Consider the following 20,270-nt stretch of genomic DNA (forward strand, 5'->3'; position numbering starts at 1 on the left):
AGAGAAGAAAGCATTTAAATGAGAAATTAGTGTCAAAATGAGAAATTAAAGCTACTTTAAACAAAATCCCATGTATTTGGAAATTAAATGTCCACTTTTAAATGATGGGCATTATCTAAGAAGCCATAACAAGGAAAATTAGAAAATATTTGTAATTGAATAAAAAATGAAAAGAGAATTTACCAGAATTTGTTGCATGCAGCATGTGATAGAGTATTATTAACTAAAGTACAGGTTATGTTCAAATTTCACAGAATTTTAAGCTAGTATCCATCATTTGCTTTGATGTACTTTATAATAAGAAATATATGTTTGGTTTTTGTCCATGGTACCTGGCACACAGCTCCCCAAACACTTGGAATTTCCTGAGTAATAAGAGTGCTAGGAGCATCTTTGTTATATTTTGTTTCTCATCCACAGTTCCTCAAGTTGCTTCAGGGCCATGGAGATGAAATGGGTATCTTCCTTTCATGAGAATTCTCTTTGCACCATGGCTGAGCTTATGTTAATTAGGTGGCTTTGGGAAAGTGCTCAAGTGTGAGGGCAGGTTGCCAGAGAACCAACCATGAGTAAAGGATTGGAACTTTCAGTCCCACCCCTTGATTTGTGGTGGGGGAGAGGGGCTGGAGGTTGAATCAGTCACCAGTGGCTGATGGTTTAATCAATTGTGCCTGTGTATTGCTGCTAAGTCACCTCAGTCGTGTCCGACTCTGTGCGACCCCACAGACGGCAGCCCACCAGGCTCCGCCGTCCCTGGGATTCTCCAGGCAAGAGTACTGGAGTGGGTTGCCACTTCTTTCTCCAGTGCATGAAAGTGAGAAGTGAAAGTGAAGTCACTCAGTCGTGTCAGACTCTTAGCGACCCCATGGACTGCAGCCCACCAGGCTCCTCCATCCATGGGTTTTTCCAGGCAAGAGTACTGGAGTGGGGTGCCATTGCCTTCTCCGCCTGTGTATTGGAGCCTCCATAAAAATGAAAGGAGGGACTTCAGAGAACTTTCAGGTTGGGGAACCAGAAAGCTTCTGCATGCTACTCTGCCCGTCCCTAAACTCCCAGAGGATGGAATCCCCTTCAGAACCTTGCCCCACGTATCTCTTCATTTGGCTGTTGATTCATACCCTTAAATGTCCTTTGTGATAAATTGCTGAACTAGTGAGTGTGTGAGTTTCCCGAATTCTCTGAGCCACTCTAGAAGATTAATTGAACCCAAGGAGAGGGGGTCGTAGGAACCTCTGGTTTATAGCCAGTCTATCAGAACCAGATGTTCTGGTTCCAGATGTTCAAGCTGGATTTAGAAAAGGCAGAGGAACCAGAGGTCAAATTGCCAACATCCATTGGATCATAGAAAAAGCAAGAGAGTTCCAGAAGAACATCTATTTCTGCTTTATTGACTACACTTTATTGACTGCTTTATTGCTTTTGACTGTGTGGATCACAACAAACCGTGGAAAATTCTTCAAGAGATGGGGATACCAGACCCCCTGACCTGCCTTCTGAAAAATCTGTATGCAGGTCAAGAAGCAACAGTTAAAACTGGACATGGAACAACAGACTGGTTCTAAATCAGGAGTATGTCAAGGCTAAATATTGTCACCCCGCTTATTTAACTTAATGCAGAGTACATCATGTGAAATTCTGGGCTGGATGAAGCACAAGCTGGAATCAAGATTGCTGGGAGAAATATCAATAACCTCAGGTATGCAGATGACACCACCCTTATGGCAGAAAGTGAAGAGGAACTAAAGAGCCTCTTGATGAAAGTGAAAGAGGAGAGTGAAAAAGTTGGCTTAAAACTCAACATTCAGAAAACTAAGATCATGGCATCTGGTCCCATCACTTCATGGGAAATAGATGGGGAAACAATGGAAACAGTGACAGACTTTCTTTTCTTGGGGTCCAAAATCACTGCAGATGGTGACTCCAGCCATGAAATTAAAAAATGCTTGCTCCTTGAAACAAAAGCAATGACAAACCTAGACAGCATATTAAAAAGCAGAGACATTACTTTGCTAACAAAGGTCCGTCTAGTCAAGGCTGTGGTTTTTCCAGTGGTCATGTATGGATGTGAGAGTTGGACTATAAAGAAAGCTGAGCACAGAAGAATTGATGTTTTTGAACTGTGGTGTTGGAGAAGACTCTTGAGAGTCCATGGACAGCAAGGAGATCCAACCAGTCAATCCTAAAGGAAATCAGTCCTGAATATTCATTGAAAGGACTGATGCTGAAACTCCAATACTTTGGCCACCTGATGCGAAGAGCTGACTCATTGGAAAAGACCCTGATGCTGGGAAAGATTGAAGGCAGGAGGAGAAGGGGACGACAGAGAATGAGATGGTTGGATGGCATCACTGACTCGATGGACATGAGTTTGAGCAAGCTCCGGGAGTTGGTGATAGACAGGGAAGCCTGGGATTCTGCAGTCCATGGGTTGCAAAGAGTCGGATACGACTGAGCAACTGAACTGAACTGATCAGAATCACAGGTAACAACCTGGACTTGTGATTGGCACCTGAAGTAGGAGTTAGTTTTGTGGGACTGAAATTTCAACCTGTGGGGGCTGATCCTGTCTTCAGGTAGACAGGGTCAGAATTGTGTCAGATTGTAGGATACCCAGTGGGTGTCAGGAAATTGCTTATTGGTGGGGGGAAACCTTCATGACTTGCTGGAATTGATGACTGGAATCCTTGCACCCCACCAGGGACACTTCTGATTCTTAGTGTCTCTTACCGTGGAACAGAGTGTAATGCCCTGTCCTGGTCCAGTCAGTATGGAGTACAGTTGGGATGAGCATCTTTCCCATTCTAGGTGTATTCTGCGTTGTGTAATCCTGTCTGTGATGTCGTCAGCTTGCCAGCCATGCCCTGTGCTAGCCTCATCCTGCCCTTGCTGTCTGCAGAGCTGGCTTTCTCCTGGTGGTTGTTGAAGTAGCTAGTCTCTGCTATAACTGTGGGACTGCTTTGTAGACGTGGAGGTACTACTACTCGATAGTTTTTCCCTTTAGATCCCGCCTTGCTTGTTGGTTTGTTTCCAAACTGCTGAAAGCTGCTTGGGCACATTTCTTGCTCAGAATATTATTCAGTACCTCTCTCGATTTTGTGTGGTCTGCTGATGAAGACCAAGCCATGGATAACAAATATTGAACTAGCGCTCTGAGGCACACCACTAGAAATGTTTCTCTAGGTTTACAAAGGTGGTTCTCAATCCCTGGGGGACGTTTAGCAAAGTGTGGAGACATTCTTGATGGTTACATCTGGGATGGAGTAGAGTCTGGGATGCTGCTAACAGGCACAGAATAGCTCCTCCAACAAAAGTGATCAGGGACTTCCTTGGTGGTCCAGTGGTTAAGACTGTGCTTCCAAGGCAGGGGGAGCAGGTTCGATCCCTGTTTAGGGGAACTAACATTCCACATGCTGAGTGACCAAAAAAACAAAAAAAAGAATGATCAGACTCAAAATATCTATGTTTCTGAGGGTGAGAAACTTACTGGACCGATGTAATTTTCCTACAGAGTGCCTGGTGGGGATGATATTTTTAATTTAGTTAAGCAGGCTTATCATATCAGCATGGAAGATAGGGATTCTCAAAGTGTGAACTGGGGTCCCCTGAGACCCTTTCAGAGGTCTGTGAGGTGACTGCCTTTTTCACGTATTCTTTTACAACTGTAGAGTGGGGTTTTCCAGGAGTGATGTGACATCTGGTGTCAAAACAGATTGAATGCAGAAGCAGAGATGAGAATCCTGCTGTCTTCACCTAAATCTGACAGGAAATAGACTTACAAAATAGAAAACAATGCTGTTTTTTTTTTTTTTTCACTGCATTATTTTTGTTTTGGAAAATAGTTATTTTTTCATAAGACAGTATGTTGTTATGTGATGGTTTTTTAATCAACTAATATGTCTTTGAAAAATTTTAAATTTTAATTCCTTTTTCTAGCACTGGGAATATATCAGTAGAATCCACACAAAGAAAAGTTCTTTGGAACCTAATAATTTTTAAGAGTATAAAGAGGTGCTGAGATGACAGATTTTAAGTGCCTTTGACTGGTCTGTATTTCTTTGTTTTCTGTGCAGGGATACCCTGTCGTGAGCAACAGTTTCTAGGCCTTGTTAGAATGTAGATACAGACTCACGGACTCAGGAGGGTGGGCTTGTGGTTGACAAGGGGGATTGAAGGGAGGATGAATTGGGAGGCTGGGATTGGCATATGCACACTACTATATATAGTATAGTATATACTATAGTATATAAAATAGTATTTTATGGTATATAAAATAGATAACTAACAAGGACCTACTGTGTAGCACAGGGAATTCTCCTCAATACTCTGTAATGATCTACATGGGGAAAGAATCTAAAAATGAGTGGATATATGTTTGTAACTGATTCACTTTGCTCTACACCTGAAACTAACATGACATTGGGAATCAACTGTACTCCAATATGACATAAACATAGTTTTAGAAAGTGAGTTCAAAAAATAGGGAAGAAAAAGAATGTAGATGTACAAAATGTCAATCTGTTTCCCAGCCTGAAAACCCTGGACTGAAGGAAATCAATTGGCAGCTTCCTAGGTAACCTCCACAGTCCTGGATATTCTCTCTGCTTTTCCAGCTGCTCACCATTCCTTAGAAATCAGTCCAGAGCCTAAGTTGGAATCTCCGTTGTTCAGAATTGTCAGTTTCAGGTCCCTGGCCCCATTCACGTATACATGCCATCTCTTGGTTGCACAGTTAAGGCTGTTGTTGTTCAGTCACTAAGTTGTGTCAGACTCTTCGTGACCCCATTGACTGAAGCATGGCAAAAAAAGAAGAGTTAAGATTAAAATTCGGAAATATCTTTGGCCCTTTGATTCCCGGGTCGGAAAGATCCCCTGGAGAAGGGATAGGCTACCCATTCCAGTATTCTGGCCTGGAGAATTCCATGGACTGTATTGTCCATGGGGTCGCAAAGAGTTGGACACGACTGACAACTTTCACTTTCACTTTGGCCCTTTGAGCAGGCTTTCCTATAAGGCCCTAAAGTGGTGTAAGCATCCTTAACCTCATGCAGAGTATTTTGAAATCTGCTCGCGTGAAAATTAAGTCTGGCATCTGAATAAGGGATAATAATGTTTCATAGAGTAAAAATGGGGCTTAACTCTTGAACTTTTTGTTAGTTTTTGAAATCCTGGCTGCTCTGGTTAACTAATTCAGAACTTCATAGAGATCTGTGATTTGGTCTTGGCTGGATAGGTAAGGTTTCCAGTAATGTTTGCTTTTACCCTTTCATTCTGCCATGAAGGTGGAGGAAGAATAAAGTTCTGCCATAGTGAAGTGTGGGAGGAATCGAGTGACTGAACAGCACATTGACTTGTGTTAATAACGTGGTGTTGGAGTTGCTAGAAGTCACCTGGCCTGGTGCAGCCCTTCAAATCAGGAAACTGAGGCTTAGAAGTCTGAGTTACTCTACAAGGTCTGAGTTACTCTTCAAGTTGTGACAATCAAATGGCAAGTTATTAACAGTACTTGCCAAATAAGCGAGGTCATTGCTTAACATTTATGGCCTTGGGGCCCTTTATTAGTAACATGATTACGCACAAATTATTTAATCTCTCCAAACATCTGTTTCATCAGGTATACCATTGAAATCAAAACAGCAGCCTTAAGGGTTGTTGGTATCTACCTATTTACATAATACCCTTTCTGTTCCAAAATTGGCCTTTGAAAATTTTCAGACTCATAGCAAGGTTGCAGCAATAGTACAATAAAGGTTTGTAAGCCCCATACAATGTAATTATTATAGCTATTGTTGTGGAACCCTTTGAGACTAAGTTCCCTTACATCATGACCCCTCATTTCTTCAACATTTGTCTTACAAAAACAAGGACAAGTTCAGGAAGTTTGGCATGGACGCTGTATTGAATATATTGTCATTCTAAGTGTGGTCATAGTCCAGCATGTCGATACAAATTGCGAATTTCTTAGAAATTAGAATTTGGGCCCCCACCCCAGCCTGCGAATTAGAATCTGTGTTTTCACAAGACCTCTGAGTGAATGTACACGCATCAGTATTTAAGAAGCACTAACGTATGGGTTATTCATGCTTCACCAGTTGTCAGATGATACCTGTTACAGAAAAATTGCCCTCAGTGCAGGATCCAGTCCAGTGTCATGCAGTGTATTTAATAATTGTCATGTCTCTTTCATCTCCTTTCATTTGGAACTGGTTTCTCAGTCTTTGTTTTTCACGATACTGGTACTTTTTTTTTTTTAAGATTTATTAATTTTTAGCTCTGTTGGGTCTTCACTGCTGGTGGGCTTTCTCTGGTTGCAGTGAGTGGGGGCTTCTCTCCAGTTGTGGTACACAGGCTTCTCTTGTGGTGGAGCATGGACTCGAGGCGCTCAGGCTTCGGGAGTTGTGGCACTCAAGCTTAGCTGCCACGTGGCATGTGGGATCGTCCTGGAGCAGGGACCGAACCCATGTCTCCGGAATTGGCAGGTGGATTTTTAACCACTGGATCAACAGGGAAGCCTGATACTGGTACTTTTCAAAGTATGTGGGCCAGTTATTTTTCAAGATGATCTGTTTTGACTTTTTCTTCACAATTAGATTCTGGTTATATATTTTGGGACAATAGATAAGTGATGTTGATTCTTCAGAATCCTTCAGCTGGAAAGTCTTGAATGGCTGGGGACTGGAATCATCTGGAGGCTTCTGTAGTAACTCACTTCTGATGCCTGGGCTGGGGTGACCTGAGCGTGGGCTCCTCTGAGTCTCTTGAGCAGAGGACATTCACACGAGCCTCTTCCTGAATTTTGAGCTTCCTTGTAGAGTGTGGCAGCGTCAGGGCTCCGAGCAAGGATTTCAGCCAACAGGGCAGAGACCAAAGAGCCTTTTGTGGTTTAGCATCAGAGACCACAGAGCATCACTAAGCACATGCTGTTGACTGACTCAGTTGGGAGCCTGCCCAGGTTCAAGGGAGGGCGGAAATGGACACTGCTTCTTTTTGGGAAGAATATCAAGGAATTTGTAGCCATGTTTTAAGAGTGGGTGCCACATGTACACCTATGACTGATTCGTGTTGATGTATGGCAGAAACCAGCCCAATATTGTGAAGCAATTATCCTCCAATTTAAAATAAATAAACAACAACAGCAAAAAACCCTGCTATGGGTGGTGACTGCCAGATTTCTCAATATAAATGCACCGATCTCTTTGTAATTGATGGTAATTGACCCATTAGGAGATACCCGGGAATAGTTACGAATCCATTCCCTCCAGCAGGTTTTTACCCTTTTAAGTTAGTATTCACTGATGTGGAGATTTATGTTACATAAAAATCTTAAACATAAGGTGCTCACCTCTCAGCAAATAAGCATATACATAATGATACAGTGTTGGAATCTTGTGTGATAAGGATAATCATGCATGACCCAATTTGACAGGGTCTAAACATGTGGTGGCAAATAGATGGGGAAACAATGGAAATAGTGACAGACTTTCTTTTCTTGGGTTCCAAAATTACTGTGGACAATGACTGCAGCCATGAAATTAAAAGATGCTTGCTCCTTGGAAGAAAAGCTATGACAAACCTAGACAGTGTATTAAAAAGCAGAGACATTACTTTGCTGACAGAGATCTGTATAGTCAAAGCTATGTTTTTTCCAGTAGTCATGTATGGATGTGAGAGTTGGACAGTAAGAAGGGCTGAGCACCAAAGAATTGATGCTTTCAAACTGTGGTGCTGGAGAAGACTCTTGAGAGTCCCTTGGACAGCAAGGAGATCAGACCAGTCAATCCTAAAGGAAATCAACCTTGAATATTCATTGGAAGGATTGATGCTGAAACCGAAGCTCCAATACTTTGGCCACCTGATACGAAGCTCTAGTACTTTGGCCACCTGATACAAAGAGCTGATTATTGGGAAAGACCCTGATGCTGGGGAAGATTGAAGACAGGAGGAGAAGGGGACGACAGAGGACGAGATGGTTGGAAGGCATCACTGACTCAATGGACGTGAGTTTGAGCAAACTGTGGGAGCTGGTGGTGAAGGACAGGGAATCCTGGCGTGCTGTAGTCTATGGGGTGTCAAAGAGTTGGACATGACTGAGAGACTGAACAAATAAACAAAAACATTTCATACTGATGTTAAGTGATACTTGATAATTAGAATATCGACAGCAAAACAGGAAGGGGCTCTGCACTCTTCAGTGTGTGGGTTGCTGGCGGTTTTATCCTGACTGTTGTCTCTCCTTCCAGTTGAAGGGATACACTTAACGCATCATTGCCTCCTTTGTCATTATTGGAAACCTGTATGTCAAAGCTGGTCCTAGGGGAAGTGAGCTCCGTGGAGGGAAATCTTCCCTTTTTCGCTTCAAACACAGCTACTAAAGACAGAGGATGCACAAGTTCCAGACTGAGGTGGAATCCAAGAATCTAAGCATTAACCTTTTGAGACGTTCCCTATAAGATACAGGAACTGAGTACAGTTGATGCTTTCATCACGGTTCAGGCTTAAGAAGATGAATTGTGCATATGCATTGAAGGAAAGGCTACTTTCAGTCTCCAGTATGTATGCCCTTCATGTAGCCTTGAGTTGGCAAAGATGAGGGTCTAAAACACTGGGCTGTTTGGAATGTTCTTAAAAATATGTATGCCTGATTTCTAAACCCTCGTTAGGAACACATTTCAATTGGAAGGTTGAAATCTGGCTGGGCCCTAATGTGTTGAGAAATCGAATCTTGCCCAAAGCTTGTTTCTAACAGATGCATACAGCAGAGGTCACCTCTCAAGTACAGCTAGGGACTGTGTTCTGGTAAACTCTAGGAACCTGGGCTCCACATACAGTTGTCCTGATGGGTTGATTCTTTTAAGAGATAGGTGTTGCATGGGAAGAAAAGACTCTGAAGAATAGTCATCAGCATTTTAACAGAAATGTTTTTGTGTGTGGGATGATGGGTGGCTTCATCTTTATAGATATTTTTTTTGAGTGTTTTTCAGGATTTTTGCAAGGAATATAATGTGTATTAGTTATCACTTTTGTAACAAATAAATTGTAATTCAAAAGAAACTTGCTATTAAAAATAGACAAACTAGTCACATAAATTTTCGAAGCAGTGATAAAATATAAAGGCTTAAATCACACCTCACCTCTCCCCTTATGCAACTTCTCATAAAATCCCACCATTGATCACATACAGAACATGGTTTTGCTTTAGGCATTTTAGGCATTTTATTCTGATAGCTAAAATGGAAAAAAAAAAAAGTGTGTTGCATTATCTCTTAAATATGTAGGCCATGCCTGGGGGCGTGCATATTTGGAAAAAAGATTTCAGATGATTCTGTTAAATGTAATCATATGCAGGTCTTGAGGAGATGTTTTCTTCACTTTTGAAAATTCACACATTTCCTTTTGTAGAATTCGTAGGTCCAGGGCTTATTTTTCTTTTCAGAGAAATGGTCATTCCTGCCTACCCAAATGAGTAGGAGTCCTGGCTTACATGCCTAAAGAAAAAAATATCATTTACCTTGAACATTTCATTTACCTTGATGAGTCAGTTCTAAATGCATTTACTTATATTCAGTTTAAACACAGATAACATTGAGGTCAAGTCTGACTTTTGTCATAGCCAGAGCTAGCCCTGGCTGGCAGAGATCTCTTTTTGCAGATGCTAGGCTTCCTGTGTCCTGACCTTCTGTGCCACTGTTAGGACCATGTGATTTCTAAGGCAGGCTTGAGTCCTGGAAGGAGGCTGGAGTAACAGAGAAGTAAAAGGACCTCAGGAGAAGTTGTACACCTACATTGAAGGAGGAGGAAGAGAAAAAGGAATATCATGTATGGAATATGCTGTATTGTTGACATGGTGTATATTTCTTCAGTGTTATTCTAGACTTCTGTAAGAGAAGTATAAACTTATGTTTGTGTATGAGCGAAGGACATATTGATCAGAAAAAAATTCTAGCTAACCACTGGCTCTTTATTCATTTAAGAATATTTGTAGACATTTGGGTTATGAAAGTCAGGTTACAGCTGTGTTTGGGGAAGTGTTTTCTTCTGACTTCAGAAAGTGTATGCTTGCATTTCCCAAATGTTTGCAGGTGCAAATTGATTTAAAAAAATGCACTTGGAGTGTTTTTAAAGGTTTGTAAACCAGAAAACAACATTTTAGAACTGGGAACATGTGTTTGCACCGTGAATGTAAGAACGATGCAGTTTTGGTTTAATCAGGAGAGGTTCACCTCATGAACTGATCAGGGAGAAAGTTATTTGGTGAGCATATGCGAATTTCTTTAATACCAGTTGGTTCCAGTATGTTATCAGGGTTTTTCTTCTTCTTACCTCTTTTTGGTCTTTGTGGAACACTAGGAAGACTAAAGCACTGATGTTGCATCAGCGGTTTTTATCACTGAAAAAATGCCCATGGTTTGGGATGGGTAGTTTTGGGGTACGTTACATTTTACAAACCTTGTTGATAAAGGTTGTCAGTTACTGAAATCTTGACGTCAAGAGCCAAAGTCAGTTATGTATTCTCCTATTTGGAGCGCAGAGAGCTGTAGAAGTCAACATATACATTGCACTAGGACTTGGGAAGAGGTCGGAAAAATGTCTCCAGAAATTAAAGTTGGAATCTTAAATGAAAAAAATATTTATGTGGTCCGTTTTTAAAGTCTGTATTGAGTTTGTTACAATATTCTTTCTGTTTTCTGTTTTGGGTTTTTGGCTACAAGGCGTGTGAGATCTTAGCTCCCCAGTCAGGGATCAAACCTGCACCCCTACTTTGGAAGGTGGAGTCTTAACTGCTGGATTGCCAGGGAGGTCCCCACAGTCGGAATCTTAGAAAGAAAAACAGTGGTACTGATTTGATAAATCCCTCCCCACCCCGCAGTGGGCCTTCCCAGGTGGCACTAGTGGTAAAGAACCCACCTTAATCCCTGGGTTGGGAAGATCCCCTGGAGGAGAGCATGGACACCCACTCCAGTGTTCTTATCTGGAGAATCCTGTGGACACGAGAGCCTGGCGGGCTACAGTCCATGGGGTCACAAAGAGTTGGACAGGACTGAAACAACTTAACTTGCGTACAAGGACCCCTCCACCCCTACTCCCTACCCCTACCCCCTACCCCCCCACCCCTACTCCCAATACACCTTTTGCCTTTCTTTTCTTTTTTGGGAAGATTGTAAACCAAAACTGTTGTTCTTCAAACATTCACAGTGAGCCAGGGCCGCTGTCAAAGCTGGGGCCCGGGGGATGGACACCCTGGGGCTTGTTGTGTCTCCCGCTCCTCTGTGACATCACGGAAATAGCCTCATGCTGGCGGGTGTCAGCAGAACTGGGAACAAGACCCTGCACTGTGCTCCCGTGTCAGCCTCCTGGGTCCGTGTGTTGAGGCTTGTGTCCAACAATTCATGTGAAGGCACTTTCAAGAATTTCAGCTACTGAGCAAAAATCTCCCCGATGAGGAAGTTCATGCATAAAGGATAGTCTGTTGGAAAGAAAGGGTCGGTGCCAGCATGATGAGAGAGAGCAGGCAACACTGAGACCTTCATCTGGGAATGAATCTGCCGTTAGCCGGTGGTGTGAATAGAATATGAGGGGATCTTTAGCCACAGGGCCTCAGTCTGTCCCACTGAGATGCAGGGGTGAGGCGATAACGAGGAGCCTTTTCAGCTCGCAGATTCTGAGTTTGACTGAACCAGAATAAAACGTGAAGCCTTAGACTGTTTCCAGGGTCTGGTCTTACTGTCAGTTGCTATATTATCAGTTCTAGTTAAATTTTCTGTGGAATGCACATTCAGTCTTGGGGTAATGTTGATTCCAGAAGAGGCAGTTGGACGTTTTCAGAGCTCTTGCTGTACTATTCACCCCACAGCTTAACTCTGAAAGCATGTTGAGATGGATCGGTCAGGGCTAGAGTCACACCGCCCCCAGGTAGCACGTGTTTGTCCAGACACACTAGAGACTCTGAACCGGAAGAAATATTTGGCCATTTTGTAGTTACGTGTTTTATTTAATTTTTTTATTTTTTATGTGATTGTTTTTGCTGGGAAAGATTGAGGGCAAGAGGAGAAGGGGTCGACAGAATGAGATGATTGGATGGCGTCAATGGACCTGAGTTTGAGCAAACTCAGAGAAATAGTAGAGGGCAGGGAAGCGTGCTGCAGTTCACGGGGTCGCAAAGAAGTCGTACATGACTTACCGACCAAACAACAATACAATTTTCAAAGATGAACTTCCCTTTACAGTTATTACAAAATACTGACTGTATTCCCTGTGTTGTACAGCATGTCTTTGTAACTTATTTTACACCTAGTATTTTGTACCTCTTAATACTTTACCCCTGAGTGGTCCCTCCCCCCACTCCCTCTCCCCACTGGTAACCGCTAGTTTCTTCTCTGTGAGTCTACTTCCTTTTTATTACTTATTTTCCCTAGTCTGTTGTATTTTGTATTTTTTTAAATTTCCATTGTAGTATAGTTGATTTGCAATGTTGTGCTGGCTTCAGGTATGTACCAATATAGTTTTGTATTTAAAAAAAAAAACAGAGATTGGAAATTTTATTTGTCCCTCTTTTCTATATTAAAGGTTTACTAAGGAGAATATGTACTGATTTCCAATGTCTTCTTATTGAACCTGTTTACGGATAGATGTAGTTATATGAGATATGACGTCACCAAAAAGGACATAAGATGAATGGGCCTAACCTAACTGGGTGGTATTGGAGGTGGACGGCCATGGTGATGAAGACAGGCATGCTGGAATCAGGAAATCTGGGTTCAAATCTTTGTAAGTTAAGCTTCTGGCATAATGTCAGTCATACTGCAAGTACCCAGTAGTTGCAACTGTCACTATTCAAGATGACAGGAATATACAAACATATTAGTAATCTCCCTAATCACAAGAAAGACCACTGAACTCTTTTTTAAAAAGAAGGACCTCATTCCCCTTAACTTCCTTTACCCATGATGATGATGTTTAGTCGCCAAGTCATGTCCAACTCTTTGTGACGCCATGGACTGTAGCCTCTGTCCATGAGATTTCAGCTGAACCAAATGCTTGAGTTGGATACTGAAGTGAAATTTGCAGAAGCCCGTTCTTCTTTCCTATTCTTTGCAAAGTATTCCGGCAGAGGCTGCCTGGTCGTTTCCACACAGGCCCCTAGTAGCAGAACGTGAAGGACCCAGGGAGGTATTTATGTGTATGGCTGCATCGCTTGGGTATAAACATCCAGTTTGTTGAGTCTGAGGAATCTGTGACTCTGAGCGGTAGTGCCAGACTTCTGTTTGTGCTAGCACTCTTCAGAGACCCGAGGAAGCGCTTCTTTACCTGACGTGCCTATGTGTGGATTTTTGTTTTTTGTCATTGGATTGTCTGGTTTGAGTTTTTCTTATGTTGTAAATACATAGGTACAGTGGAGAAATTTTCTACCCTGGAAAAAACAGATTTTGAGTAGGCTTGATCTATTCCTTGAGTTGAGTTCATCTTTTGCCCTAGAGCAAAGGAGTCATGATATGGGGAAGTTGGGAGAGTCACATGATTTTGGAATGAGACCTGGGAGGTAGAGGAATTTGCCTCCATGCAGTGGTTCTGGAATTGGAAAATCAATGTTATATTTAAAGCAGACAAATGTCTTGGCTATGTAGAACAAGGTAAGCTAAATTTTAACTGTTAGAATCAGATTGCCAAGAAAGAAGACAACATTTTAAAGTAAATAATTTACTCTTTCCTCTTCTGAATTTAAAAAGAATATCTTTTAAAATAAAAAAAGAGTATCTTTTAAAATAATTTCTGAAGTTTCAGAGAAAACCATGAGAGCATAGATTTGTAGCCTAAAAAAAAAAATAATTGAGAACTGTGGTAGGTGCATTGGCAAACAAGGCTAATACATATGAGAGGTAATGTATTCTTGAAATGTCTAGAACAAAACACATCGATGGTAACTCTATACAGATAATCTCCAGATGTACTTTTCTGAATACATCAGGACAATATAATTGGTGGTTTTTTTCTTTAAGAATTAAATTTGTTTTTCAAATGGGCAACAGGAGCTTTGAAATTGGAGTTAAGAGTTATGATACCAACTCTGCCATCTGGGCTGACTATTTAATCTTTGAGCTTTTATCATTTTAAAAACCCATGAGTAATAATACTTCCCTCCAAGGTTCTTGAGAATGTTAAATTGTTTCAGAGAGAACCTACCACCTAGTAGGTGTTTATTAAATGTGAAATGTATTGAATGATAGAGGAAGTAATTTAAATGTTAAATTTCAGTGCTAAAATACAGAAGTAAATATATGAAACCATTGTGTGATTCTAGGTGACTTGGCAATTTTGAGGAGATGCTGTTCATTGCTTCCTTTTAGTCAGCTGCTTGATGAGCTTTTCTACAAACACTTTCAATCGACTAAACAGTGAATTTAAGGGATATTCAAGACCTCAAGGAACTATCAACCTCTTAAAATGGCAGTTGAGTAGGGTAATAAGGATCTGTCTTCATTTTTATTATCATTATTTACTGGATGTGATCCTACTACAATAATACAGTAGTTACTATTTATTTCTGGTTACTTAATGGTGCCAAGTACTGTACCAAATGCTTTATAAATATCTCATTAAATCCCTGTAATAACATGAGGTGTACATATGGCTCTTACTATGTAGATGAAAAGATGAGAAAACACTCTTTTAATAATATGTCTAAACCTCCATAACTGGGAAGACTTAAAAACAAGGATAGTACCTTTTCAAGTTATCATCTCTGCTTTGGAACCACCTAATCTGATGATGGGCTTCCCAGGTGGCTCAATGGTAATGAGTCTGCCTGCCAAGCAAGAGACACAGGTTTGATCCCTGAGTCTGGAAGATCCCTTGGAGAAGAAAATGACCTGGTGCGCTGTAGTCCATGGGGTTGCAAAGAGTTGGGCACAACTTAGTGACTAAACCACCACCAGTTCAGTTCAGTTTCTTAGTCGTGTCCGACTGTTTGCAACCCCATGGACTGCAGAATGCCAGGCTTCCCTGTCCTTCACCAACTCCTGGAGCTTGCTCAAACTTATGTCTATCGAGTCAGTGATGCCATCCAACCATCTCATCCTCTGTCATCCCTTTCTCCTCCTGCCTTCAATCTTTCCCAGCATCAGGGTCTTTTCCAAGGAGTCAGTACTTCACATCAGGTGGGCAAACTAATGGAGTTTCAGCTTCACCATCAGTCCTTCCAATGAATATTCAGGACTGATTTCCTTTAGGACTGCCTGGTTGGATCTCCTTTCAGTCCAAGGGACTCTCAAGAGTCTTCTCCAACACTGCAGTTCAAAAGCATCAATTCTTCGGCACTCAGATTTCTTTATAGTCCAACTCACATCCATACATGTCTACTGGAGAAACCATACCTTTGACTAAACGGACGTTTGTTGGCAAGGTAATGTCTCCGCTTCTTAATATGCTATCTAGGTTTGTCATAGCTTTTCTTCTAAGGAGCAAGTGTCTTTTAATTTCATGGCTGCAGTCACCATCTGCACTGATTTTGGAGCCCAAAAAAGTAAAGTCTGTCACTGTTTCCATTGTTTCCCCATCTATTTGCCATGAAGCGATGGGACTGTATGCCGTGATCTTAGTTTTTTGAATGTTGAGTCTGAAGCCAGCTTTTTCACTCTCCTCTTTCACTTTCATCAAGAGGCTCTGCAGTTCCTCTTCATTTTCTGCCATAAAGGTGGTGTCATCTGCATATCCGAGATTATTAATATTTCTCCTGGTATTCTTGATTCCAGCTTGTGCTTCACCCAGTCTGGCATTTTGCATGATGTACTCTGCATTAAGTTAAATAAGCAGGGTGACAGTATACTGCCTTGACATACTTCTTTACCAATTTTGAACCAGTCCATTGTTCCATGTTCGGTTCTAACTGTTGTGTCTTGACCTGCATACAGATTTCTCGGGAGGCAGATCAGGTGGTCTGGTATTCCCATCTCTTGAAGAATTTTGCACAGTTTGTTGTGATCCACAGTCAAAGGCTTTGGCATAGTCATTAAAGCAGAAGTAGATGTTTTTCTGGAACTCTCTTGCTTTTTCTATGATCCAGTGATGTTGCAATTTGATCTCTGGTTCCTCTGCCTTTTCTAAAGCCAACTTGAACATCTGGAAGTTCACAGTTCAGGTACTGTTTGTTGACGCCTTGCTTGGAGAATTTTGAGCAAACCACCACCACCAATCTGCTAATAGATTGGCTCTTTGAATGCTAATTCACATAGAGTTTATTGAGAGAATGGTGGGTCATTAGAATCTTTGAAACATTTCACCCCTAATTAGAACTTGGGAAGATCCAAGGAATTGATTGCATATGTCCAGTGCCAGTTTTTCTGAAACAACTTTTCTGGTGTTTCAACATAGATTTAGTCCATCCAAAGAAAGTACAGAATGCTGTGGAATGACTATCTAAATAATTGTTTCTCAGCCTTGACTACACAAAAGAATCACCTGGGGAGCTTTAAAATGCAAATCACAGAAAAAACAGAATCACTCCCATCCCCCAAAGCCCAATCCCCATTCTTAGATATACTCCCTCCTTCAGTTTTATAATTGACATATAATGTTTCAGTTGAAGATGTACAACTAATTTGATATGGGTATATGTTGTGAAATATTACCCCTGTAAGTTTAGTTACCATCCATCATCACGTCACATAGTCACCCTTTTTTTTTTCCTGTGATGAGAATTTTTAAGACTACTCTCTTAGCAACTTGCAAGTATATGATATAGTACTGGTAACTATGGTCACTATGGTGAACTTTACACCCCCAGAACCTATTTATTTTATAACTCAAAGAAGTTTGTACATCTTGACTACCTTCACCCATTCCCAGGGCTGCCTCTGGCAGCCACCAATCTGTTCTTTGTTTCTATGAATTTGGTTTTTTTCTGAGATTTCTTTCTTTCTTTTTAAGATTCCAATGTAAGTGAGATCATATGTGTCTTTATCTGTCTGACTTATTTCACTGAGCACAGTGCCGTCATCCACGTTGTTGCTTGCAGCAGGGCTCTCTTCTTTTTTATGGCTGAGTAATATTCTCCTTGGAAGTACTGATGCTGAAGCTGAAGCTCCAATACTTTGGCCACCTGATGCAAAGAACTGACTCATTAGAAAAGACCCTGATTCTGGGAAAGATTGAAGGTGGGAGGAGAAGGGAATGACAGAGGATGAGATGGTGGGATGTTATTGCCGACTCAGTAGGCATGAGTTTGAGCAAGCTCTGGGTGTTGGTGATGGACAGGGAAGCCTGGCGTGCTGCAGTCCATGGCGTCACAAAGAGTCGGAAAGGACGGAGCGACTGAACTAACTGCCTGAAGATTCTCCTAGATACTCTGATGTAAACTGAACTATTTCAAATCTTCCGGAAGCCCAGCCCCAGGATGTCTTGGATCAACCCCCAGAAATCTAGGAGTCACACGCCTGGGTCCCAGTTTGCTCTGCAGACTGGGACTGCTCTCCCACTGCACTCCCCACACCCTCACCCTGTGTGGTGGGGGAGGTAGGGGATGCGAAACAGGGTCAGCATTCACGTCATTCCAAGCAGTGCGATCTTCTAGAAAGGTCTGCTTAGACGGTTATCAGCTATAACTGTGCTGGTTCGTCGTATGTACCCTTTCCACTGTTTATGCTTTGGGGATACTGGCTCTGTGTTGTTTGATTTCCGATTCCAGTAACATCCCAGAGGCAGGTGCCGTATTTGTAAAGATTGAACATAAGCCGCAGGCTCTTCCCAGTGTTGGTCACACATAGGTGCTGGTTTGTCCTCATGGGATCAGGTTTTCCCATCTTTTCTTCCCTGTTTCACCATGTCATCCTCTTTACAGCCTAACTTCTCTCCTGTTCCCATCACTCTGCAACCTTCCTTGATTGGAATCATGACACATGGCAGTAAAGCCAGCTGTGGAAAACAGTGTACACAGAAGGGGATTTTTAAAGGCAGATAAGTAGTTGCTATTTGCTAGAGCACCCTATTGGAACACAAAGTCTGTGGAAATGTGGTATTAGCAGGTTACCAGTTGGAGCACAAAATTAAATTTTCACAAGCAAATATTTGTCCATAGTAATTTAAACCATTTTTTATTCCGTTTACACATGAGGGGGCAGTATGGTACTATAAAGCAAAAGCTCTGTTGAGATTGTTTATTTCTGTTGGTATATGATAGTTTTTAGATGAGAACTTGTAGATTGTGAATATAATTCTGACGTGTTGGTTAGCTATTAAATATAATACATATATGTGGTACCCTCACTTGTATACACAAGTCATACACCTATTTTTATTAAGATGCATAAATAATAATCTCTGTGCAACAATGGGGCTTTCACTCAGTGCCTTTTATTGTGAGTTTTATATTTATGGTTTATTTAATGCTAGCTGACTTTCTCCAAGTGTCTACATTTAGAACGTCAGTGCTCTGGAGATACAGTGTCTGTTAGGGTGATGTCTAAATATTTTATATTAGGACTTCATTGAAGGCTGAAGGGACTCCAGTGTTGGGGATGGGAAGCTTCTGAACTCAGGTCTTGGCAGCAATGGAAATTTTATAATAAATTACCTCTATGATAAGCTTCCCTATATGGCACAGTTTGGAGCTTCCCAGGTGGCACTAATGGTAAAGAACCCTCTTGCCAATGCAGGAGACTAAGAGACATGGGTTTGATCCCTGGATAGGGAAGATCCCCTGGAGAAGGGCAGGGCAACCCACTCCAGTACTCTTGTCTGGAGAATCCCATGGACAGAGGAGCCTGCCGGGCTACAGTCCATAGGGTCACAGAGAGTCGGACAAACAACTTAGGACGCACGCATGGCCCAGCTTGTGATTCTCAAAGAAAAAATTTGCTAAGGAAAGAATCAGCACATTTTAATTAATGTGTTATTGCTGACGGATGAATGACACTGTAGATAATGAAGGTGCTGATATTCTAGGTTTCATAAATAGAGGGGAAATATTTAAGGGAGGTTGGAGGGTATTAAATGGATTAAACATACAGAGCATTTTATGAAAAATGTATGTGGACTCTGAAAGGTAATTTCATAAGCACAGGCTATTTTTAAATGTGTAAAAAATATTTGCAGTCATATGTTTCTGTTTATGTAGTTTGAAAAAAAAGTTGAAAATAGCATTTTGGCATAAATATAACCCTGTGTGAAATTGAATGAGATATTTGTTTTTAGTGTTTTATCCAGGTTCCTTCCTTTGTGGATGAAGAGCTGTGGTATTGTCTACATCTGATGGAGATAATTAGACTCGTTTAGTTTGGGCATGACTCTATTTTGAAATATAAAGATTTGATGTTGCTTTTACTTACTGTTAATGAGAAATTTTATTTTGAAATCTTCTGTTAAAAATAAATAAAAGATTTATGACTTATGCCCCAAATTTAAAGGCATGGATTTTTGGCTCCAGCAGCCCATTTTGGATGGACTCCAAATCAAATGTTGTTTGGGATTGGTATACTGTTGCAAAACCCAAGTTTCCATTCATGAAAAACAATTCATGTCCTTTGTGTTTCGATGGCAGATTTTTAGGACCCCGCCTGATGCCACATTGCCTGAGCCAGTCCTCCTGTCAGCACCCCCAAACGCTCCGCCAAGACAATCAAAGAGGCAGGGCCAGAGGACTAAGAGACCCGTGGCTGTATATAATCTCTGTCTTGAACTGGAAGATGGTAAGATGTTCATTACGTTTTTCTTCTTGCCTTTGTCCCCAGGGCAGACCATAGTTTCCCATCCTTTGTGTTTTTAGCTTCCTTCTACCCTTAAGATTATAATTTTTTGAGATTAGCAGGGAGGGTAAAGCTTTTGTGTCAGGGAGAGCATGCAAAATTTCAGTTTGTGTTTGTCTTTGTTATGCACGGTTCTTTTTTTACTTTGAAAAAGACAGCTTACATTTCTTTTTTGGGAGGCTTGTGTGACCTCCTGTGAGGTTACATAACCCTGAGACAAATGGAAGAGGAACTGAAATGAGAGCAGGTCTTTTGCCAGAGGAGCAGATCCAGTCCGATGTTCAGTGCATTGAGATCAAAGGCGCAGGTCACGGTTGCTCTGGGTCTGTGCTTCCGCACCATCCTTGCCCCAGTTTCCGGACTTTCTCCTGAGGCAGGTGGCTTATCCGGTGGCAGACTGACCACAGTCAGGGCTAGACTGAGTGGACCAAACTACACTGGGACTCTGATTAGTGGAAGCCCTCACTTTACGTCCGAACCACCCTGTTCCCGCTCACTGTTGTCCTGTGGTTGCCACCTGTCTCAGTATTGCCACCTGTC

At 41.6% G+C, this 20,270-nt stretch overlaps 1 protein-coding gene and 1 long non-coding RNA gene across 5 annotated transcripts in view; one reads left to right on the forward strand and one right to left on the reverse strand.

Moving 5' to 3' along the window:
* ARHGAP10 (Rho GTPase activating protein 10) overlaps positions 1 to 20,270 on the forward strand; it is a 358,841-nt gene that overhangs the window by 281,034 nt on the left and 57,537 nt on the right. For all 4 annotated transcript variants that reach the window (XM_081544290.1, XM_081544292.1, XM_081544291.1 and 1 more), the window contains one exon: positions 19,526 to 19,673. In XM_081544290.1, coding sequence (XP_081400416.1) covers positions 19,526 to 19,673 — 148 coding nt within the window. The remainder of the gene's footprint in view (positions 1 to 19,525; positions 19,674 to 20,270) is intronic.
* Positions 9,186 to 11,265, reverse strand: LOC145527035 (uncharacterized). Its single transcript, XR_014069419.1, has 4 exons — positions 11,124 to 11,265; positions 10,903 to 11,000; positions 9,671 to 9,775; positions 9,186 to 9,482 (listed from the first exon to the last, which is right to left on the reverse strand). It is a non-coding gene; the product is annotated as an uncharacterized LOC145527035 (long non-coding RNA).

This window comes from Giraffa tippelskirchi, chromosome 11, assembly GCF_054371585.1.
Source record: "Giraffa tippelskirchi isolate mGirTip1 chromosome 11, T2T-mGirTip1v1.2.pri, whole genome shotgun sequence".
NCBI classification, from domain to species: Eukaryota; Metazoa; Chordata; class Mammalia; order Artiodactyla; family Giraffidae; genus Giraffa; species Giraffa tippelskirchi.